The sequence below is a fragment of the Lepus europaeus genome, chromosome 17, assembly GCF_033115175.1.
Source record: "Lepus europaeus isolate LE1 chromosome 17, mLepTim1.pri, whole genome shotgun sequence".
In the NCBI taxonomy this organism is placed as follows: Eukaryota; Metazoa; Chordata; class Mammalia; order Lagomorpha; family Leporidae; genus Lepus; species Lepus europaeus.
In genome coordinates, this window is record NC_084843.1 from 29,523,353 (window position 1) to 29,540,036 (window position 16,684).

Genomic DNA, 16,684 nt, shown 5'->3' on the forward strand with positions numbered 1-16,684 from the left:
TAACAGGACCTTACCCGCGCTCTTAAAGGGGACTTTCTCTTTCACACTGCTTTTTCAGCAAAAGCAGAGTGCTTCTCCCTTCAGCAGGTAAAGCAGCCCAGCCAGTCTGACCAGCTCCTGGGAAGCACCAAACGGAGCTGCCAGCTCCAATCACATGAACTCTGGTTACTAATTATCCTCTGGCCTCTGGGGGAAAGGTAGAGTAGCTCACTCATTGGATCCGAAGGTGGAAATAGCTCCACATCTCTCTCTGGGCAGAACCACAAGAGGAGTGGCTGAGTGCTTTGGGAGACATCTTTAGGGGTGAGCCAGCCTTAGGCTAGACTGCACCTGCCTGCATTTCAGCCCAGCCCAGGCCCATGGAAGAGAGAAGCGAAACTGCTGTCTTCAAGCACATTGAACATGTGTGAAACCCAAGAGATTAGAAAAGAAAGAGAAGTGGAAAAGAAAGGGCCCTGGGGCTCCACCTGGGAGCATTCAGACTACAGGAGCCTACGAAAAAGCAAACTCACAGAGCTGGATGGGCTTTACGGAGAAAATGATTTGGATTCCAGATCCCGGGCCAAGGGGCGGAATCGGCCCTACAGAAAAAGGGATTGTGGATACTGGGATTTTGAGCAGAGTGAACCAAGGTATGTGGACCTCAGGGAAGACTACAGACATGGAAAGGACTGCGTGTTCCCAGGAAGTGGTGATGGTTACAGAAATCCAGAAAGTGTAGGCTCTAGGAGTCCCAGCCCTGGGAGGAGGGGTGACTGGTTTACAGGAAGCCCAGCTGTGCCCTGGAGAGCTGGCGGCTGTGGGAGGACTAATGGCTACATCGAATGTAAAGGTCTGAATTATAATCCCAAGGACCTGAAGAGAACTGAAAAATGGACTAGCTATGGGGGCTTGGATGATGCACTGGGTCGACCTCAAAACTGGTATTTGGACTACAGGAATCTGAGTGCTCATCTTGAGGGTTGTGAAGAAGCTCCTTTGTATGGTGGAGAGCTCAGTGGTTTCTGTCATGTTCCTGGGAGTTACTCTAATGGTCACTCTGTGGACTTTACAGATTTGAGTGGTGTCAATGAAGGCAAAGAATTCATCAAATCCTATGAAGGGGATAGAAATGTTTATCAAAATGATAAAATCTATCCCATAGCAAAGACTCGTACTATGGATCAGGATCATTTTGATACAGAAAATAAAGGCTATGGTGCTTTCCTTGTAAACTCTGAGTACAAATCTAATTACAAAGGAGCAGATCCTCTCCACAGAGAGGAGAATTTGGAGTATAATGGCATTGACAAAGGAGTGATGGAACTTGGGGGCAGAGTGGTCAGCGCAGGTGGTCTGCAGAAGACATCTGTTAGGGAAGACCCAGGAGAACATCATTCTGGGATTTCTCAGAGCCCTTCATTCGAGAACACCTGGCACTTTGAGGCGGAGAGAACTGTAAACGGCTCGGAGAGTTGGAGAAGGAATAGCTGCTTCCGCCGCACTGCACCCAGCACCCTTAGGCGCTCAGAGTTTGTGCAGAACAGAAAGAAACCTCAAGGTAGGAACCCAGCAAGCCCCCTGGTAGGGTAAAGCGTGAGCATAGATTGAAAGAAAGGTTACCCGGGTAGCAAGGGCACTGGGGTATGTGAGGGAGCTGGTGCCTGAAGTCCTTATCCAGAGTAGCTGGAGCGAGGACTCCTTGGCAGACCCGATTCCTCTGGGAGCCTGGATGATGGTATAAATGTGTAACTGGCTCTCAGAGGCACACAGCGTTCTCATGGGAGCTTTCCTTAACTCTCGTTCTGTCTGCTCTCTCTCTAATGTCAGATATCTCTCCATGTTTTAGTATTCTTCTTCGTCTTGTGGGGGAGGCAAGTTCATTATCCGAGAAGATGACCTCCCTAGCGTGCTCCTTGCTGTCTCTCCTTACTCTTTAGTCATCGGTGGGGAAGGCTCAGCCTATAGATTATTCATCCCTTGACCTTCAATCCCTTGACATTAAAGGAATGAATATGGAAAATCTTGTGAATTCAGATTATTTCTGTTCTGCATGGTTCTTTGTTACATGGTAGGTATTCAGATCACTTCATCTCAATGGGCTTTAAGTTATCCGTAAAATGGGAATATTAGGAGCCTTTTTGTCATGAAGAGATTATTTCCTGCTGTTGTTGTCTTCACTTTGTAATTCTCTGTAGTGAACTTTCTTTATTTGTGCCGGGCTGTTTTATGACCGCTGGGCTCAGTGTTGTGTGCTGTCCTCATGCCCGACAGTCCTTGTTCTGGTCGTCCGTCCAAGTCCATCCGTGGGGGAGGATAAGGGTGAGAGTCAGGGAGCAGGAAGGGGCTGGGAAAACCCATCTCGCGCCCCTTCCTCCTACGTGGCAGGTTTCTCACGGAGATCTCTTCAGAACAGGGGCTGCTCACATTTGTGCTGGGGGCCGTCCCAGCCTGAACAGCCCCTGCTGGGAGCCCGGAGCCCGCAGTGGCACCCAGCGGTCATCCAGCGGAGCCCAGTTGAGCGCTGATCTCCAGGATACCATTTTGGCTCTGCACTTGCACTCACAAGATAAGAGTGAAACCAGACCCAGCTTTATTTGGGAGGCTGAAGTATTCAGCTGTGTTTTTCCCCAAGGTGCCTTTTCTCTGAAACCACGAGGATTAAGTGACTTTTAAATTCCTTCCAGTCTTGTTTTTCGGCTTCCCTTCCCCCACACCTGTTCTCCAGTGAACTTTGTTTCCTATCTTTAGTTCCTTATTGTATTAAGCCTCCTACCTGGAATCCAAGTGTGTTTATTCTGTTTGGCTTAACAGCAGCCTGGCCCTTCTCCCTGGGGTGTTGTAACGAGCCTGTGCCCTGTGATCTCTGCACCCAGCTCAGGTCCACCCAGTAACATTTTCACTTTACAACTGTCTTTGTTTATATTTGCGGTCTCAACGGATGCATTGAAAGTAGATTTGCATTAGGTTAGTTGGCACCCCTTTAATACTCCTGATTTCCTCCTTGACTTGTATTAAATCTTAGTCTTTACTAGAAATCTTTGTTTCTTTGACATCTCTTTTAGCCATCACACAATAAGGATACGAGCCACTGTCCTGGCTGATGTCACGGTAACATGTAATTCCAGAAAAGACGCGAGTGTTGGAGTTGGCTGCCTTGAGTTACAGTCTCAGCTCTACCATGCACCAGAGATGTCACTTTAGACAAATGACTTAACCTCTCTGAGCTTTAGATTCCCTGTTGGAAAATGAAGATGGTGGTATGTGTTGCATAGTGAGAAGGTATAAATACTGAATCACATGTCTGCGACATTGTAGGTGCTCACTAATAGCCATTACTTTGTGTTTTTTCCTCTCAACCCTTCCCCGCTTCCCCTGTTGCGCCACCAAGCTGTAACTAACTCCGTGATGCCCCATCCCCAGTGCAGACTGCTATCTACTGCTCCCCATTCAAGGTCTGCCCCTGGACCTCCCAGCACCTCGAGCTAATTATCCGAGTGGCCCACCTCATTCCTTTCTCTCTGCCCCCTCTCCTGCTCTTCCTCTTCCTCCAGCCAACAAACAAAACCCTGATGGTGGCAACTCTCCTGCCTGTCACCCAGGCTAGAAACCAAGCCTTTCTCCTAGGCTGTCTCCCCTTCAACTCTTATCAGGTCGATCTCCTCTGGAGGTTGCCATCTTAGGTCTTATGAGGGCAGGTCTGTTATGGTTTTGCCCTTAGTCCTAGGGTGTGACCCCACTCCCCAGAGATGGCTCCTGCTCCTGAGGTGTGGCTCTTCTGAGGTTTCATAGAAAACTGGAAATGCTGACTGAACCTTCTAACTTAGAGGGGCTCAGATTGCAGAGGCGTCTTCCAGCAGCAGACAGGGCTCAGCATCTGCTGGACCCCTGGGAGGCTTAACACGGGCACACGCAGTTCAAGGGTTTGAGGGGAGTTTCTGCACAGGTTTTTGGAGCTCTCCTCTCTGTGGCATCTTCTTCCCCAGGACATCTCCCCAATATCTAGTCCCCTCAGAGCCCTAGACTCAAACCTTCGGCTCCACAGCCCAGTAAGATCGCCCCCTTGTGGGCTGCTGCCTTTTGCCTTATTCCCCTGCACGCCAGAGGACAAGGGATTGGTTGCCCTGGGGGGAAATTGGATAAATATGGACCCTATCTAGTTTGGTTCTTTTGTTTTGGGTCATATCCTCTCCAGTTTCTGCCTGGTTTTGATTGCTTCCCAATACCTGAATATAGTTACTGTTTTAAGATCTTACCCAGTTTGTAGTTATCAGCAGGGAGGTCACTACAATATAAGTAGTGCCAAGAGTTGGCACCAAGGTTTTGCATTTGCTAATAACGAATCACTGTGGTGGGAAGGTGCACAAAATAGACATATCTTTTCATTTCATTTTCCCACAAACTTTTTTTTTTTTTTTTGGACAGGCAGTATGGATAGTGAGAGAGAGACAGAGAGAAAGGTCTTCCTTTTTGTCGTTGGTTCACCCTCCAATGGCCACTGCGGCCGGCGCATCGCGCTGATCTGAAGCCAGGAGCCAGGTGCTTCTGGTCTCCCATGCGGGTGCAGGGCCCAAGGACTTGGGCCATCCTCCACTGCCTTCCCAGGCCATAGCAGAGAGCTGGCCTGGAAGAGGGGCAACCGGGATAGAATCCGGCGCCCCAACCGGGACTAGAACCCTGTGTGCCAGCACCGCAAGGCGGAGGATTAGCCTGTTAAGCCACGGCGCCAGCCACCACAAACTTTTTTATTTTTATTTTTGACAGGCAGAGTGGACAGAGAGAGAGACAGAGAGAAAGGTCTTCCTTCTGCCGTTGGTTCACCCTCCAATGGCCGCCGTGGCTGGTGCGCTGCGGCCGGTGCACCACGCTGATCCGATGGCAGGAGCCAGGTGTTTCTCCTGGTCTCCCATGGGGTGCAGGGCCCAAGCACTTGGGCCATCCTCCACTGCACTCCCTGGCCACAGCAGAGAGCTGGCCTGGAAGAGGGGCAACCGGGACAGAATCCGGTGCCCCAACCAGGACTAGAACCCGGTGTGCCGGTGCCGCAAGGCGGAGGATTAGCCTAGTGAGCCGCGGCACCGGCCACAAACTTTTTTTTAAAGGGAGAGATAATCCTGCCTGCCAGAAAAAAGTCTCTCGCTGTCTACTTTGCAACAGCGATTTATTTATTTACTTGGGAGGCATAGTTACAGAGAGAGAAAAAGAGACATAGAAGTGACAGAGAGAGAGAGGTCTTCATCTGCTGGCTCACTTTGGAGCTGGGCCGATCCAAAGCCAGCATCCAGGAGCTTCTTCCTGGTCTCCTACATGGGTGCAGGGGCCCAAGCACTTGGGCCATCTTTTGATGTTTTCTCAGGCACATTAGCAGGGAGCTGGATTGGAAATGGAGCAGCCGGAACTCGAACCGGAGCCCATATGGGATGACAGTGCTGCAGACAGATGCTTAACCTACTACACCACAGCACCGGTCCCCACAAACTTTTTGAAGTACTCTCAAATGTACTGTGTTACACTGCAGAGTATGGGTTACAGTTAAAAAGAAAAAAAGTTTAAATCCAACCCCTTTGTCTTACAAATGAAGACAGAGCTCAGAGAAGTTGAAATGTGTGTGCAGGGTAACTCACCCAAGCGTTAGGTCAGGAATAGAATCTGGATCTCTTGATGCCAGACCAGTGCTTTTGCTGAATCGCCACACTTGAAGCCAGAAGCGCAGCCAGAGATTCATTCCACATAAATGAACCAAGAAGAGCAGAACATGTTGTGTTAGGGAAGTCAGACAGGAGCGGCAGAGGGTGCACACAGCAGAGATGCAGAGGGCCTAGGAGCCAGGAGAGAGCTGGCATTTGCTGCCGCAGAGGCGCAGAGCAGGGGTCTGGAGAGAAGGGATACGAGCAGTTCCTTACACGTTCTCATGGTGATTGCAGTGGAGCCGCACAATCCAAGCTCTTCTGTGTTGTTTTTCTCCCAGGAAAAGCAAAGCCCACACGGGTCTGAAGGCACATCCGATAGTGTTACTGTCAGCTCAGAGTTTTCAGGACTCTGATATTCAAGGTTTCCTTTCATTGCAAACATGTGGACGTGGTGTCTCAGTGGCCATGGTCTGTCTTCAAGCTTACTATCATTATACCAGTGTGTAGGTCCCATCTCCCCTTTCCTTGTATCTCAGCAGGTGTCTCTCAACCAGTGATCCATGCTTGCTTGGTACTATGCCAAGCATTGGGGTCTACAAAGAAGGCTACTCCTTCTCCCTGCATGTGCAAGGGTTTACAGATTAGGTGATGAGATTAATGTAAAAGATGAACAATTAAGTATGGAAGTATACAGCGTAGGCAGTAAGTGCTATGAACAATCAGAAGGGAGGAAAATCAGTTTTTATTTGAATTATTAGAAGAACTTTCAGGAAGATATTTGAACTTGGCTGAAACTTAAAGGAATAGTGGGGGTGTGGTGGGGGGTGCTTTCCTGTTTGGGGGACCTGTGTGAGCAAAGAGAGAGTTGTGGTGGCACAGGGGAGTGTGGAAGGAGGCGAGGAGCACAGTTTTGGCGGGAGAATGAGAGCATTGAAGTCTTAGAAACCAGATGGGAGTTTGGAGCAGTCAGAGCTGGACCTGGGCGTGGTGGGTCACCCCGTTGGATGGAAGCACGGGAACTGTGAGCAGCTGCCTTTCCTGAGGGAAAGAGCAGGCGGCTGAGAACGGAGCTGGGGAGTTGGCCACTGTTATGGGCAGGAGGAGGAAGACAGGGCAAGAGCGTTTGAGGAGGTCGAGAGAGAGAGAGAGAGAGAGAGAGAGAGGGTTCAGAGTGGCCGACACTTTGGACTCGGGGGTAGAGATCAAGGATAATACCATTGGATTTGTTGAGGAGGCTGTGGACTGAGCAAGAACACAATTACTTGCAAAAGACTTAGGAGGAAAGCTGGGGATGAGGTCACAGAGGACAGACACAGGACCCACTGTTGGTACCTTTTGTGCAAAGTGGGAGAGAGTTGACATAGGCGAAGGGAGCACACAGCTGAACCACACTTCCACGTGCTTATTTAAAAGAGGATTTCAGTGTTTGAAGATAAATAGGTGGGTAGGAGGCAAGAGGTGGTAAATTTAGGGCCGTATTGCTTCCACATTGGGAGGTACTTGAAGCTTTTGAGACACAAGGCATTCCCCTGCTGAGATTAGAATGCTCCAGCCTGGCCAACTCTCATCCAACCCAAGGACCTTGCTTCTAGGGGTCATGAGTTGTACTCTTTTCCCTTTTTCCTTCTCTACTTATTTTTGCATGGTGTTCCACCCACACTGAGGAACACTGGTCGGGGCTTTCCCAGGTCCCTGTAAAAGCAAGAAGTATCAAAGGAAGGGGAGATGCTGAGAGGGCATTGGCCAGGACGATGTGGTCTTCTGGGCTCTTCCTCCAGGCCTGAGGCGGTCAAGGGGGTCAGTGGAGGAGAGATCAATTACGGCAGCTGATTTGCAGTGTCATGGCGTGTCCCCGTGGGAACTCGGAAACCTGACACACCCACCCTGGTACCTCAGGGTTTTACAAGCTAGTGGTTACTGAGAAACCAGGAAGTGCCCATGGCAAAAACATCAGGCAGTCAGACTAGAGAGGTGTGTCACCCCCCGGGGAAGAGACATCCTTAGGTTCCACAGCAGTCCGGTATAATAAGACACCCCGTCTTCTAATCACAAACTGAGAGGAAACAGATCAGTAAAGTGCATTGCATTTCATTGAATCCAAAACACTGTATGGTTTTATGCACCATGGGAAGAAGGATTGCTAATTAAACTAGGACATGCTGTTAATTTCAGAGATGTTAGGATATGAGGGAGAAATGTGCATTTTAGAATCTGTTGAAATGTGGGGATGTTTTGGATTACCACTGACATACAGCGATACTTAGTCAAAAAATACTGTGGCACTGCTCTGGCTCCTTCCGCTGCGAGCTGTGGACAGGGAACTCGGGTTCCTTTGTTCTCCAGCCCCTACCTGTCTCCCCTAGATGGAAATCCTGATTTAGTCCAGTGCATTGGTCTAAAATTCCAAGTAGATGTGGCAGCTAAGTAGTTAAGGCAGACAAAACTTAGAATTATTTAATGATTCTTTAAAAATTTTTAATGTAGTGTCTCCTATCACATGCTAATTGCTGCCGATTAACAAATGCCGGTCATAGTGCTAACTATAGATTAGGGATACACTAGGTATATGGGCCAGATCTGTTAACTTCAAGCTCCATGATGACAGTTAGAGTTTCCAGAATCTAATGTGGTATTTGGCAATATAACAGATGCTCAAACTATTTGTTTCAAGCAGAATATTCTATTTTGGGGACCAGAATGTGTGTATCAAAAGGTAAATAGCAGGGCCAGCATTGTGACACAGCAGGTTAAATCACTTCTTGTGATGTCAGCATCCCATTTTGGAGCAACAGTCGGAGTCCCAGCTGCTCTACTTCCAATCCACCTCCCTGCTAATGCACGCAGGAAAACAGTGGGCGATGACCCAAGTATTTGGATCCTTGCCACCCACGTGGGAGAGCAGAATAGAGTTCCTGGCTCCTGGCTTTGGCCTGGCTCAGCCCCAGTGGTTGCAGCCATTTGGGGAATGAACCAGCAGATAGATGATCTCTCTCCCTCCCTCCCTCTCTGTCAATCTGCCTCTCAAATAAATAAAATAATTTCTTTTAAAAAATGTAAATAGCAAGGGTTGTTTTGTGTTGCCAGTCAAGAAGTGAAGTTTAAAGGAAGAGAGTAATCCAAGGACCAGAGAAGCCAGATCTTGAAAAAGATAGTAGGTGGGCAGCAAGGATGGGAAGGCACAGAGACAGTGGGGCTTGTCATGTTCAAGGAATGACAAGGGAGCAGAGCTTTAAACTGTGCTGTTTCTGGTTTCAGAAGAGCAGCAAGTGCATGGCTCTCTGGACTTACGGAGAGGAAATGACGAGCTGGTGAGTCCAGAGGGGCCTCACCTGCTAAGTGATGCTCCCTGTGGAACCAGTTAGCAGCTAATAACTCATACCAAACTGAGTGGACAAAGTGAAGTCAAAGGTTGGGATTTCAGAACTGGAAGTAAACAAAGGGGTCCACTTTGTTAAATACTCATGAAAACAGTGGCATTAGCAGAGAGCTGGATTGGAAGCAGAGCAGCTGGGACTCAGAATTGTTGCTCCAGTATGAGATGCTGGTGTCACACGAAGTGGCTTAACCTGCTGCGCCACAGTGCTGGCCCCAATATTTATCTTTTGATACGCACATTCTGGTCCCCAAACTAGGATGTTCAAGATCACACAGGTACGAAGGAGGCAGGGTGAGAGCTCAGATCTTTTGCTTTATTCTTTTACAAAACCTTATTTATCTGGGAAGCAGAGAGAGAGACAGAGACAGATAGAGCTCCTATCTGCTGATTCACTCCGCCCATTCCTACGATGATTAGGGTGGACCAGGACCAAGCCAGGATCCAGGTTTGTGTGGGTGGCAGGGACCCAACCACTTGAACCATCACCTGCTGCCTCCCAGGGTGCAGAAAGCTAGAATTAGAACAGAGCTGGAACTTGAACCTAGGCTTGCAACATGGGGTGTGGACGTCTCAATGGTATCTTAACCACTAGGCCACGTGCCCTCCCCTGAAGTGGTTTATTCACTGCACCTGCTGCCTTCTCACGATCTGGCAGCAGCTCTACCTGTAGCCCCAGAAATCAGAGCCAGGAAATGAAGTCACTTCACCTATATCCTAGGTTTTATAAAATTTTACCATCAAAATAATTGGGTCTCACTTGGAAATGCACGTAAAAGGTTTTTGTTGTCATTGTTTTTAAGATAGACTTATTTATTTAAAAAGCACAGTGACAGGAGAGACAGAGAAACAGAATCTTTTCTGCTGGTTTACTCCCCACATGCTCACAGCAGCTAAGGCTGGGCTAGGCTGCAGACAGAAGCCTGGAACTCCATCCAGGTCTCCCATGTGGGTGGCAAAACCACTTGGGCCATCACCATCTGCCTTCCCAGGCTCATTAGTAGGATACTGGATTGAAAGTGGAATAGTGGGGAATTGAACCTGCACTCTGATATTGGATGTGGACTTCAAAAGCAGCAGCTTAATCTATTGAGCCACAAGCCTACCCAAGAGGATTTCAGCAATGGAAGAAAAATAACAGGAAAAAATAGTTTTTATAAAATAATTATAAATAAATTATTAGTGATTGCCACTTGGGAATATCCTTATTTTGAGAGAGTAGGTCTACTTATTTAAATATAACCAAAACACTACTTAAGTTAATTTTGTTTTGTATTCTTGTTTTGTTTCATAGATTGATCTCTTGCTTATTTATCTAGATTCATTCATTCACATGCATGTAACTTTATTTTTTTTAAAGATTTATTTATTTATTTGGAAGTCAGAGTTACACAGAGAGAGGAGAGGCAATGAGTCTTCCATCCACTGGTCCACTACTCAGCTGGCCACAATGACTGGAGCTGCGCTGTTCTGAAGCCAGGAGATTCTTCCATGTCTCCATGCGAGTGCAGGGGCCCAAGGACTTGGGCCATCTTCTACTGCTTTCTTAGGCCATAGCAGAGAGCTGGATAGGAAGTGGAACAGCCAGGACTCGAACCAGTGCCCATATGGATGCTGGCACTGCAGGCGGCAGCTTTACCCACCACGCCACAGTGCCATCTCCATGCATGTAACTTTAAAGACCATCTAGTTTAATCCCATTTGTTTTACTGCTGCTAAAGTCCAAGAAGGTGAAACGCCTTGCTTGTGACTCAAAAACAGCTTTGAGGGGAGACTTTGGCCATCCTGTGCCCTGTATTTATTTGAAAGGCAGAGTTACAGAGAGAAGAAAGAAAGAGGGAGAGATAGGTCTTCTATCTGCTGTTTCTCTCCCCAGGTAGCTGCAACAGCTTGGGCTGGACCAAGCCAAAGCCAGGAACCAGGAGCTTCTTTTGGGTCTCCCATGTGGGTGCAGGTGCCCAAGCACTTGGGCCATCTTCTGCTTTCCCAGGCCATTAGCAGAGAGCTGGATCAGAAGTGGAGCAGCCTGGACTCGAACTGGTATCCATATGGGCTGCTGGCATTGTAGGCAGCGGCTTAAACTGTTATGCCACAAAGCCGGGCCCTAATTAAAACTTAAAATAGGATTCTAATGCAGATCATCTCCTGCAGTGGAAAGTGAACAGTTCTAGAGAATCCATAAAATGTTATGAGCGAGTGTGACCGGAGCCTGGGAATGGAAAGGGCCCAGCTGATGGGACAGAGTTACCAGGTACAAAAATAAAGGTAGGTGAGAGGAGTAAGTTCTGGTGCTATCTGAACAGTAGGGTGATTGTAGTTAACAATAAATTATTGTTGAGGGGCCAGTGCAAGGCTGGCATCCCATGTCAGAGTGCAGGTTTGAGTCCAGGCTGCTCCACTTCGGATCCAGCTTCCTGCTAATGCATCTGGGAAGGCAGTAGGTGCTGATCCGAGTGCTTGGGCCCTGCCGCCACATGGGAGGCCAGGATAGAGTTCCTGGCTCCTGGCTTTAGCCTGGCCCAGTCCCAGTGTTTGCAGCCATTTGGGCAGTGAACCAGTGGGCGGAAGATATCTCTCTGTCTCTTCTCTCTCTTTACTTCGCCTTTAGAATAATTTTTTAAATTATTATATATTTCAGGATAGCTAAAGCAAGGATTTTGAATGTTTCCGACACAAAGAAGCGATGTTTGAGGTGATGGGCTAACTGCCTGATTTGATCATTATGCCTTTGTCACTCACCCCACGCATATGAAGCTGTTATGTGTCAATGAAAACACTTTAAAATGTGATGAGAGCAAGTGGAAGGAATAAAAAGTAAACCACCTACCATAAACTGAAGTAAAATCTGGTTTTCTAGAGTAGGATGGAAAAACAGCCAGAGTCATGCAGACAAGCAAGTTTTGAAACTTCCCATAGTACTTTTGTTAGGAAGTAGTCGAGCTCACCTTACCCAGAGCACACCTGGACAGGGAGATGGGGGAGGCGCTACCGCTGGGTTTTCTTTTCTCTTTAAAGGTGTGTTTATTTATTTGGAAGGCAGAGCGACAGAAAGGGGAAAGGGACAGAAATCTTCCATCCACTGGTCACTCCCCAAATAGCCACAGCTGGGCTACGCAGAAGCCAGGAGCCTGGAACTCTAACCAAGTCTCCCATGTGAGTGTTGGGCCCAAACACTTGGGCCATATTCCACTGCTTTTCCCAGGCCGTTAGCACGGAGCTGGATCAGAGATGGAGAAACCAGGACACCAACTCTTGCTCATATGGGATGCCAGCATTGCTATACCACAGCACTACAGCCCCCAGTTCCATTTTTTCACCAAAGCTTTGAAGCCCCCTCTAGGTTTGGGCACTTGAGTTTTCTGACCCCTAGATGGGAACCTGGGAAAGAAAGCTGGTGGGAAGCTTAGCAGTAGGTCTCCTGGGTGGAATCCTTCCCACTGGGGTTTTACTCCAGGCCACTTGCAGGAGGCGCAGGTGGCCCTGAGCCAAGGGAGATTTTTCATTTGCCCTTTAAATCTTAGCCATTCACCCCTGGGGTTTGTGATCCAGGAATCTGCAGCGAGGCAAGAAAGCGGGTGCCCCAGCATGAGGAGCCGGATAAACCTTCCCTTCGGACTTGAGGAGGTGCTAGGGGAGGAGTGGGGGCAGGGAGGGCTGGCCAAATCCCTGTGGGAATATGGAAAACCAGGATTTATGGCTCCTTCAGGCCAGTCTGGAGAGAAGATGGGCTAATTTACAAAAACACTGCCTCCTCTCAGGGCCTGCTGTGCAAAACTGGCTTCCAGATCGATTGCCTCCCAGGAAGTTGGGTTTCTGCCTCCCCTTCCTTCTTCCCTTCCTTTTCTTTTTTTATGCAAATGATTTTAACAGTAGTTTGTTACCGTTTTTTTCTTTCCCCCCATCATTTTAAAGGGATTAGGTCCTGAAGGAAGCCTCAGATCATTAAAGAGTGAAGAAAGAGTTTGAAATGGATTATAGGATAAGTGAGAGCAGACTGTTAGAATATCCTCATTTTGTAGTGTGTGGTTTTCCGCTTTATTATTCTTTGTCATATAATACTACATGCTCACCATAGAAATATTAGAGAATAAGTGAAAAGAAAGGGGGAGAGAAACACTATTTCTATCTCCTTCAACACTTTTTCCTTTTAAAATACATGCATTTTGGGGTTGATGTTGGGCACCTGCACACGATATAGAAGTACCTTGGTTTGAGTCCTGGCTCTGCACCCAGTTCCAGCTCCCCACTAATGTGTACCCTGAGAAGCAGCAGGTTCTGGCTCAGGTACTTGGATCCCTGCTACCACCTGGGAGACCTGGATTGAATTCTGGATTCCTGGCTTTGTCCTGCTATTGTAGGCATTTGGAGAGTGGATTAGCAGATAGGAATCTGTGTGTGTGTGTGTGTGTGTCCCTGCCTTTTAAATAAAATGAAAATAAATGAATAATTGTTTTATTTAAGTTGCTATTTGGGACATCCCTATATTGAATCAGATTGCCTGGCTTTGAATCCCCAGCTCTGCCACCCATGCCAGCATCCCACTAATGTGCCCCCTAGGAGGCAGCAGGTGATGGCTCAACCCCACCCCAAATCCCAGCTCCTTCCTTGCAAACCCTAATGAGGTGGTTTCATTCCCTTTCCAGTCCTTTCTGCACACTGCCGTAGCACTTGCATGCGTGGAAACATTTATGGCTGTTAGCAGGCTTTCCTTTCTGTCATGTTCCCTCTGTTTCCCTTCATTTTCTTACAAAAATGATTCATTGTTGCACAACTTTCTTTTCCTCAGATTCCTTTAAAATGCAAATATTTGCACGCTGTGAGCGGGATTCCCAGGCCCAGTGAGGGTCAGATCTGCTGTGTTGTGATGACTTTCATGGCAGGAACCTGGGTCCTTTGGCAAAGCCTCTGGCAAAGGGAGAGCTGCACCTGGCCAGGGAGAGGGACTGCGGGAAGAGGCCTGGCCTGGCGCAGACCGAGCGGGCGGGTGCTGCCACTTTGTGGATTGGCCATGGCAATTCTTCCCTGAAAAGGGCATCTTCCCCCACCCCACCCCCCAAAAACAACAGCAGCAGCAACAACAACGAAGCTTAGCAGGGGGACAGAAATTAAGACGATGATCTCAGATCGAGACCACTGTGGGTGTTAGGACAAGGGAAGGAAAACAGGCGGAGAGGAGGGTGTGCGCCTCTCAGTCCAGCACTCGAGGATTCCAGCTCCATCCTTTGGAACCAGCCCAGCGGCGATAGCCTGGGTGACTCGGGGCGATTCATATGCAAATAGGGGAAGCCTGGGGGAAATACCGACCCTATTCAAAGGATTTTAGGGGGTTGTGGAGCATTCCAGAGCTCTGGGAAGCTAATGCCCTGCGTGCTGACCCTCAGGCCCGCACGTCCGCCCGCTGCAGACTGGGGCTGCAGGTACCTCCAGGGCTGTGGGGGGGGGGCAGAGCGGGCAGCCTCTGGGTCCCTGCCCTGGGGTGGCTCAGGACCTAATCGGTAGTGTGGAGAGCAGGAACACCCGCCAAAACACCACCGAGGGAGCAGGGCACAGCTTTGCCTTTCAGCTCTGCTCTGGAGTGTGCTGGAGTTGCAGGGGCGTGGGGTGGGGGTAACTGACTCTTCCTTAGAACTTTGGGAAATGTGCCTGGTGATAATGCACTAGTACCTGAAGCCAGATACTTTTTATTGGACTTAATGTTTGAAAACTCTCTAAGTGTTAATTAATATGTGGAGCCCAAAGGTCAACCGCAGCTTCCAAAACTCCAGGGGTTTTGTTAAAATCGCATTTACCTGGGTCCCACCTAGATTTGCTGAATCAATCTCAGAGGTGGTGTCCTGGACACACTCCCCACAGGGGTTTCTCATCACACCTAAGCCTTTGGTTCTCAAAGGCTCTCCAACAGTTCATAAATCCCATCTGCCAAAAAAGGGAAGGCTGACAGCTTAAAATGAGTTTCACCATTTCTTTCTCCCTAACGTAAACAAAAGATCATATTGGATTCTTGGCGTGGGCTGCTGGCTTCGGGTTGGTAAGTGCATGCCTACTAGTACTTCGTGCCCTCCTCGGCTGTAATTAATAGAACTTTGGTTCCCAGGAGAGAATGGTTTCTAGGGAACTTTTAAGACTTGGAGTAGATTTGATGGTGCGGAATTAAGTACATGGGATTTGTATTTATATGTAGGTTGTAATTCGAGAGCTGCCAATTTACTCGGTGTATAACCTCAAACAAGTTAGGCAGCCTCTCAAAGCCTAGGTTTTCTTATCTGTTAATTATGAGTGGTAATACCTGCTTCAACGTTGTGGTGCATTAAAGGAGTTCAGCTATGTAATATGGAAAGTATGTGGCTTTTGGTGGGAATTCAATAAATAGGTTTCTTTCAACTTGCCACCAATGAGCCCATACCGCAACTGATACTATTGCTTTGCAGTCGCAAAGGAAATTAAAAACAGTGCCGCAGTGAAAAATAAATTTTACATGGGTCACACTTGCCATGTAACAACATTTTGGTCAGTTATGGACTGCATTTTGTGGGAGTGGCCCCACGTACCCAGCAGTAGTCTCATGAGATCATAGCACCTAGTAATGGCCCAGCCATCGGAGTGTGTGGAAACAAGAGCGTGGACCTGCAGGACTTGCGCCATCCTTACAAAGCACACAAATGTAATTTAGAGTCAGAATTCAGCGCTGTGATGCTTGACATTTTGCCATTCATTCTAGCAAAAAAGAAAGTTTAAGAAAGATTTTTCCATTATACCTCCCTAAATTTTATTTGGAATAATTATAAATTTACAGAAAATTGCAATAGTTCAAAAGTCTTCCTTGAATTCACCGGTGTTTAAATTTTGATGTTTTCATTTTCATTCTCTCCCTCTTCCACCATGTGTGAGTGTAGGTTTTCTTCCCCTGAACCTTCAGAGTATACTGCAGGTATCAAGCCCCTTAGTGCCACTGTGTATTTTGTATAGCGTGGGTGTTCTCTTGCCTGAGCACGGTTGTTTGCCAGTTCAGGAAGTTCAAAGTTGTGTTTACATGTTTAAGAGTTGCAATATAGATTCCAGTTTTGCCCCTTTTTTCTTTTCTTTTCTTTTTTTAAAGATTTATTTTGTTCAGTTGAAAGGCAGAGTTAGAGAGTGTGGGAGGGAGGGAGATCTTCCACTTGGTTCACTCCCCAGATGGCTGCAACCACTGGAGCCAGGAGCCAGGAGCTTCTTCCAGGTCTCTCACGTGGGTACAGGGTCCCAAGCACTGGGTTCAACCTCCACTGCTTTGCCAGGCACATTAGCAGGGAGCTACATCAGAAGTGGAGCAGCTGGGACATATGGTATGCTGGCACTGCAGGTGGCAGCTTTACCCAGTACACCACAACGCCAGCCCCTGCCCTTATTTTTTTGTAGTAAATTTCCCTCTAAACTGGGATCCAGGACACAGTGACACAGGATGTCCAGTTATATTTCTTCGGGAACTCCTCCTCGGGTGTTTTTGTCTTGTGTGACATTGACCTTTTTAAGGTTATAAATCCTCAGTTTGGGTTTGTCTGATGTTTCCTCAGGGTTCATTTTATATATACTTTTTTTAAAGATTTATTTTACTTGAAAGTCACAGTTATACAGAGAGGAGAAGCAGAGAGAGAGAGGTCTTCCACCTGCTGGTTCACTCCCCAGATGGCCGCCATGGCCAGAGCTGTGGCGATCTGAATCCAGG

At 47.9% G+C, this 16,684-nt stretch overlaps 1 protein-coding gene across 3 annotated transcripts in view; it reads left to right on the forward strand.

The window, feature by feature from the left end:
• Positions 1 to 16,684, forward strand: part of DNMBP (dynamin binding protein) — a 113,747-nt gene that overhangs the window by 75,054 nt on the left and 22,009 nt on the right. Inside the window, exon 1 of one of the 3 annotated variants that reach the window (XM_062215187.1) lies at positions 322 to 1,540. The exons of the other annotated variants lie outside the window; for them this stretch is intronic. Within the exon in view, the coding sequence (XP_062071171.1) occupies positions 403 to 1,540 (1,138 nt within the window). The 5' untranslated portion in view covers positions 322 to 402. Of the gene's footprint in view, positions 1 to 321; positions 1,541 to 16,684 lie in introns of those variants that run through there. 3 annotated transcript variants of the gene reach the window in all.